General features: G+C 43.1%; 1 protein-coding gene across 1 annotated transcript; it reads left to right on the top strand.

Annotated features, from left to right (window-relative positions):
• Positions 1-268: 268 nt before the first annotated feature.
• On the top strand, positions 269-2,228 carry LOC307255383 (relaxin-3 receptor 1-like; the record flags this gene model as incomplete). Its single annotated transcript, XM_080034066.1, has 3 exons — positions 269-466; positions 1,092-1,535; positions 1,629-2,228. 3 exons carry the CDS (start codon positions 269-271, stop codon positions 2,226-2,228), a joined length of 1,242 nt encoding a protein of 413 aa, XP_079890192.1.
• Positions 2,229-7,311: the final 5,083 nt, after the last annotated feature.

Genomic DNA, 7,311 nt, shown 5'->3' with positions numbered 1-7,311 from the left:
TTTTTCAGACGCTCCTAAACACAATAGCATGCGAACAGCGACGCATTTTATTTTTAGAAATCACTCGGATGAATCGTGCAACTCAGATCTCCCGCTGAGACTTTGAACGAGACCTAAAGCGGGACTGGTTCGATGGGGCACATTGGATCCACACCTGCACCCCCACACTTTGGAAGTTTAACCCGAATGGAGGAGGGACATCTGTCCAACTTCTGTTAAGAAGAAAACCTGCCCTGCCCTCTCCCTTCCTCCCAACCCCCGTGGAGTCATGCAAAGCAACAGCAGCGCCTCCGGACCCCTGAGCGCGTGCGGGGGAGAGGAGGATGAGGGCGAACTCTTCAAACTTGTTAGCCTCACGGGAGCAGCCTCTAACCTCACAGCGTTTAACCTGTCATTGAACTGCTGGCTTCACATCCTTTCCAGAGAGTCTTCGCTGGATCTTCACGGAGACAGCGCCAACCTGGCAGTAGGTTTATTCCAGGACTTTACTCTCTTACAAATCCTGAAGGCAGAGCCGGCCCGAGGCATAAGCGAACTAAGCGGTCGCTTAGGCCCCCCGACCGAAACATTATTATTATTTTTTTTAGTTTGTGTGTTTGATATTAACATCATTGTTACATTAATTGAAACCTTCAGGCTGAAGGTTACAATGAATAGATGTTTCTGTCAAGGCAACCAACACTATGCACACAAATCCCCTCATCTTATGCTGAAAGGAATGTGCTTGGAGGCGTTTTCGTATTGTTTCGTGCATTTTCCATTTATACGTAAAACCTACTATTAGGCCTACATGTTTGAAGCTGTATAATTTTTCCTCTGATGATCATAAATTATATGTTACAGCAAAAGGGCCCCATCAGCGAAAATAATGCTTTTTAATAATAATAATACCATTATTCATCTTACATGGTCGCACATACATTTCCTCATCACTATGCATCCTGCAGTCTCTCCTTCATTCACTTCCAAAACAAATCCAAACTGAAAGTTCCTCATAGCCACTTTAATTTGCATTTAGCAGGCTACAGCAAATCCTGTTTACCACAAAATAAAATGTGAAATGTTTATTCTAATGTTTTTTTTTTTTACAGATACGAGTAATCATTGCCCTGGTCTACCTGGTGGTGTGTGTTCTGGGGCTTGTGGGTAACCTCCTGGCACTCTTCCTGCTGAACTCGCGGCGCAGCGGCCACCAGCACTCCTCTATCGAGTGCTTTGTGATGAGCCTGGCACTCACAGACCTCCAGTTTGTCCTCACCTTGCCCTTCTGGGCCGTGGACACCCTGATGGACTTCCGCTGGCCCTTTGGCCGTGTCATGTGCAAGATGGTGAGCTCTGTCACCACCCTCAACATGTACGCCAGTGTCTTCTTCCTCACCGCCATGAGCGTGACGCGCTACCGCTGCCTGGTTACCTCCCTGAAGATGGACAGCCCCGGGAACGCCACTGCTTGGGCCAAATGGGCAAGTTTAGCCATTTGGGTGGTGTCTCTGCTGGCTACGCTGCCTCACGCTTTATACTCCACCACAGTCCAGGTACCTACCCAGATTTGGTTCTCCTTAAAGTACCTGCTTTCTGTTTTGGCGTGGCAACCTCTCATGTTGTTGTTGTTGTTGCTGTCTTTACAGATATCGACAGATGACGAGTTGTGCTTAGTGCGGTTCTCTGACTCTGATTCATCCCACTGGGATCCTCAAGTCCTGCTTGGACTCTACCAAACACAGAAGGTTCTCCTGGGATTTGTAGTTCCCTTGATTGTCATCTGTGTGTGCTACCTCCTCCTCCTGAGGTTCATCTTGAGCCGGCGCGTGGTAAGCAGCACGGTCAGCTCCAGCGTCACAGAGAGGTCAGAGTGTGAGAAAGGACGCCACCGCCGCCGCTCCAAGGTCACCCGCTCTGTCACCATCGTAGTTCTGTCCTTTTTCATCTGCTGGCTGCCCAACCAGGCTCTCACCCTGTGGGGGGTACTAATCAAATTAGACCTGGTGCCCTTTAGTAAAGCCTTCTACAATGTCCAGGCCTACGCCTTCCCCCTCACTGTGTGTTTAGCTCATGCAAACAGCTGTCTCAACCCGGTGCTCTACTGCCTGATCCGCAGGGAGTACAGAGCAGGACTGAAGAAGCTTCTGCTGAGAGTGTCTCACTCCGTCCAAAATGTTTTCACTCACAGGGGGAGACGAGTGGAGGAAGTGCCAACCACCCTGGTTATGCTACACAAAGACATGTGATCTACTCCAATAAAGGCATACTAAGTAATCTTATCTAGAACGATTTGTGTCAAAATCAGCTTACATCTATCTACTCACCATCCGCTATCTGTCCATCGTGTGTGCGCCCTGAAAAAAAGTCGCCTAGCTCAGAGCCAGAGGATGTTCATGTTTATACTAACCGCCGGCCAGAACATCGTGGATTGACATTTCAGGGAAAAAGCCGGGCCGGGCACTCGCTCTGAGGTGGTTAAAATCTAAACATAAACAAACGTTCCCTAAGCGTTCGCTGGAGATTACCTGTTAGGCCTTTAGAGGAGAAGTTGGACATTTTGGGAAATACGATTATTTGCTTTCTTGCTGAGTTAGATGAGAAGATTGATGCCACGATCCTGTTTATATGCTAATGAGGCTGCAAGTTAGCTTAGCACCAAAACAACGGGAACCATCTAGCCTGACTCCTTCCAAAGGTTATCTAATCTGCCTTTCAGCACCTTCAAAGCTCACTATCATGTATATTAAAGGAGATGCAAGTGATTTGTTCTTGTAAATATATGTGTTAAATCACTTTATATCCATACAGCAGTATGCACAGTTCATAACACAGGTATCAGTCATTCAGCTTGTTTTTATCCAATCAGGAGACCGAGAGCTATAAAGACGCTGGTCTCCATCGCGGCACTATCTGACGAAAACCGTTGCACGTTTATCTGGTGGTGACGTAGGGACGAGGGTGGGGACTGCTTTAACTCACCCTGCGTTCCAAATCACATACTCTTTCTTTTTACTACACTACATACTAAAGTACAGAAGAGTTTAAGGGCCACAGGAGAGAGAAAAAAAATCAGATAAGGAAGATTTTTTTTCGTTATGTTGAGAAATGTCAAGAATAAAGACGAATACTCCAAAATGCTATTGAAGTTAGTGGGGCATTTATGTATTTTCAGCATACTACAATTGATGTGCATGTATTGGGACATCCTAAATCTTTTTTGGCACACTAAATAGTATGGAAGTATGGGAATTAGAACGCAGGGTCAGTGTGCCATATTTTTTTTGTTGCCATTTTTTTTAACCAGTGTTACACGCCTCACACATATTTCACTCATATGTTGCAGACAAAACTGAGCAGCCATGTTTTGTCTTTATAAGACATAAGAGTGCTACATTTTAATAGGAATTGATGTGTTTAATATTTATTTGTGTCATTGTTGCTAACTCAGTCGGGACCTGGTCGGGACACTAAATCCTCCCTTACTTTACTATTCACATGCAGTAAAACATAACTCCAGGATATTTGTCATTCAGCGTAGGCAGTGTTTGTAATGGCATGGAACTGTGGGTCATTTTCAAGTCTTTCTGTGTCTGCCTTGCTGTGCTTCTGTTAAATTGTTTTGTGATTACGCGTAAATGTAATGTGGCATTAAATAAAAAGAGTTTAGTGAGGTGTAGGTTAATCTTGTTTGTATTCACAGCAACCACACGCAGAAAAAAACCAACCTGAAGATGTGGTACAAGAGTCGACTGCACAAAAGCTGCTGCATGTTTTTGCCCTTTTACAACCTTTCAAGTCTAATCGTGTATAACCTAATCTTTATTATCTTCTGGTGACATGCAAATACCACACACAATTCACCACAGTTCCTCCATTGTGTGCCACTCCGGTGGTAATTACTTCTCCAGTCAGAATCCCGTATTGGTTCATCAGATGTCTGCCGGGGAGGCTGCTGAAAGAAGCCAAAGGGTCATCGACAGTGAGAACTGCATCTGCCTGCTGTGAATGGGAAACAATCATAAATGCGATTTCAGTGAGTCAGTGATTCCTCAGAAAATTTGGGACCGTTCAGATTACGGCAGATAACTTTGCTATTCAATGTGTTATCAAGAGCAAGTCTTCTGTCGCCGACATAGGTTATTGTTTTCTCCTATTAAATCTTTGTTATTCCTTCGGATGAGCTCCCTTCATAGTTGTGACTGTTTTCTCATCCAGCTTGAAAACAATGAATAGAGAAGCTACATTAGGCCTACAGCCAAGTGGCCCTTAAGCTTTTTCTATTTCGGAGGCCGTTCACATTGAATAAACAACATTTGACAGGTACAAGCTTTGCCAGCTGTAATTTCACAGTCCCACACTCGTCATTGGGCATTGGATAAGAAAATAGGACAAACAGCATATTATGTTGGAGAATTTGGACAGTCTCAAGATCCAAGACTCACCTTTTATGGACATTCAACTCCATATCACACCCTTCAACATGAAGACATGGCATTGCATTTCAAAGCTCTGGTTCAAAGCTTAATGCCACATTACGATCTTCATCATCACTTTCCAACCTCATCACCACAAAGTACATGTGATGTGGTTGAAAGCTCTCGTCAAAGCTCAAATTCACCATTCACTCAAGCTCGACTTACTTGCATTTAGAATTGGGATTAAAGGCCATGCTCAAGGGCACATCAGCCGTGCCGTTACGTCACTGATCATTTTACAACCGTCCTTAACCCTTCTTTCTCTGTACATTTTTTAGCGACGGGAATTGCATGCTCAGATAATTGACATCCAAGTCACGATCTTTGGTGTGTTTTATGCATTTATCCTACACTGCAATGTTCTTTGTTGCAGTTTAAGCAGGAAGAACAAAGACATGCCTCCCTCAAGAGAATAACCTCAATCAAAAACTGTAGTGATCTGAATCCCAATGATGTCATTAGTGTGGTTTCGTTGCTTGTGGGAGGAAAGACTCATATATGAATTGAAAATTAAAGTGTCTCCAAAGAGCATGGATAAGGTCCGAAATATCTCTGAGCCCAATTTTCCGAAAGGATTGAGGTCATTAAAATGATTCCCATATGAAAATCTTAACGGACTGCCGCCAATTTGAGTGTATTATCATCCAGGACACACAGGATATTAGCTAAATTTTGTCTTTTTTTAACATGATTTATAATCTACAAGTTAGTACGTTCTTTTCTTCATTCAGTTTTAAATTAGAGCAAATTAAAATGATATGAATCTGCTGCTGACCCCTAGGGTCTGCATGAGCCTCATATCATTTCCTGAGTTTGAGCCTTGGTTTTCTTTTCTGGTGTATTGTACTCATCAGAGAGGATAGAATGAAACTTTCTTTTTTTTAAATCACCAAAGGGAAATTGAGGGGTAATTTAAATTTTATTTATCAGGAGCTTTTTTTGAGAAAACTGAATTCCTTAAAGGTCACATATTATGCTAAATGCACTTTTTAAATGTGTTCTAACATATCCATGGGTCCACGGTGTGCCTAGAGACTGCCAAAATATAAAAAAATAACAATCTCTCCTTTTCTCACTCTCCCCCTTTCTGAAACCCCCACCCCTCCCCCCCAATATACTCAAGTCAGAATTCTCGCCGACTATTACGTAATAGTCGGCACAGCCACATCCCCATATTTTCTTTATATGTCCATGCTTCCCCCCAGAAACGTCCACCGTGCACTAGTCTATGATAACTCCACCCCCCCATTTCTTATTGGTCCACGGCCCCGAGATCCGATGGAAAATTTTCCGAGCGACAGCCATGTTGTTTTCCCCGCTAAGCAACAAGATGCCCTTGGTACAGCCTGAATGTTACATACACCAACACAGAATGCTTTTGCTCATACTCCACTAATTTATCTTAACCACAGCAGTCTATTAATGCCTCGTTTATAATAACACAACGGATAGGAAGCTACCTGTGCTTTTTTTTAAACGGTGAAACTAAAATAATAGTTTTTATTGGTAGTTTTGCCTGACTGCTATTAGCTTTGGGACAAGCAACCAGCTATGGCTTAGCTCCGGGTAAACACTGGTTGCGTTCCGAATCGCATACTTTCTACTATATAGTATGTAGAAAAAATATTTAGGATGTCCCGATTCTTGTGGCCAGATTTAGGATGGTTAGAAGTACCCGGATGTCCTACTTCATGCGGCCAAGATTGTTAGTGTTGAAAAGTGCATCCTATTTGGGCGATTCTGACCCACAATCCAGTGCGCACGTGAAGTGACGTAACATCGACAAAGCCTCCATATGAAAACAAACGGGGATGCGACGGATATAAAAGCAAGAGGCAAGATCAAGGCACAATGTTATGATGAAATAAGAGAGAAAAGTATGTCCCAATAGTATGCCTACTGCATCCTAACTAGATTCTTTTTATCGTCGGATGTAGTATGTAGAATAGAAAAAAGAAAGAGTATGCGATTCGGAATTCGATGTGAAATGGTTAATGAGCTGCGCCTGCTGTCCCTCCAGACCTTGCACTTCACAACTGAGGATTTTGATTCTGGCTTAATCAGACCACAACACCTTTGATGCAGACTCTGCTACTCTCTTTGTCGCTACTCCAGGTAGGCTGTCACCCACTGGCTCCTTATGGCCACTCTGCCATGTTGCACAGACCTATGATGTGCTCCACCGAATGTTGTCCCTCCAGAGAAATCTGCCTTCAAAGCCAACAGGGCTCTTGAAGTTGACATTTTCAGACCAAGGTCGTTCTTTTTAGATGAGCAGATGCACTCTTGGGCTATTTACAGTTTCCCATTTCTAATGATGGAGCCTGTGCACACTGACACATCACTGGATGCTGTTGCTAAGTTTGGTGCGTAGTCACTAAATGTAACAAAGCTTTAATAAAGACTATAATGACCCATTTACAGAGCAGCAGCTTGCTGTCTATAAATGTATTTGAGTGGCAGCTGTGTTTACTTGCTGATCTTTTTCTTTTGTTTATACATCTGGAGAGAATGATATGCCTTAATGGCCTGTTGCATATTCAACATCAGACACGCAGCAACATGTTTGCTGCAGCAGTTATATTCTTCAAACTCCTGTGCTGTTTGAGCCTCTGTAAAGAATTTTCTGACTAAAAATAAAGAAAAGGAAACTTTTTTTTAAAATGATCAAATGGAACAAAAGTGTCTCTCTTCCCCTTTGATCTTCTTCCTTTTAGCATCAGTCCTTAGGATAATGTAAGCTTGATTACCATGTCCAATCATACAGCAGGGATCGCAAGGTGACATTTCAAAAGTTACCAAAGTGCATTGATGTTGATCTCGTAGATGTTAATGAGGTTTCAATGCGAATACA

The sequence above is a fragment of the Ammodytes marinus genome (genome assembly GCF_949987685.1).
Source record: "Ammodytes marinus genome assembly, chromosome: 9".
NCBI classification, from domain to species: domain Eukaryota; kingdom Metazoa; phylum Chordata; class Actinopteri; order Uranoscopiformes; family Ammodytidae; genus Ammodytes; species Ammodytes marinus.
The sequence above is the reverse complement of the archived record's forward strand: the minus strand, read 5'-3'. Positions and strand labels throughout refer to the sequence as shown.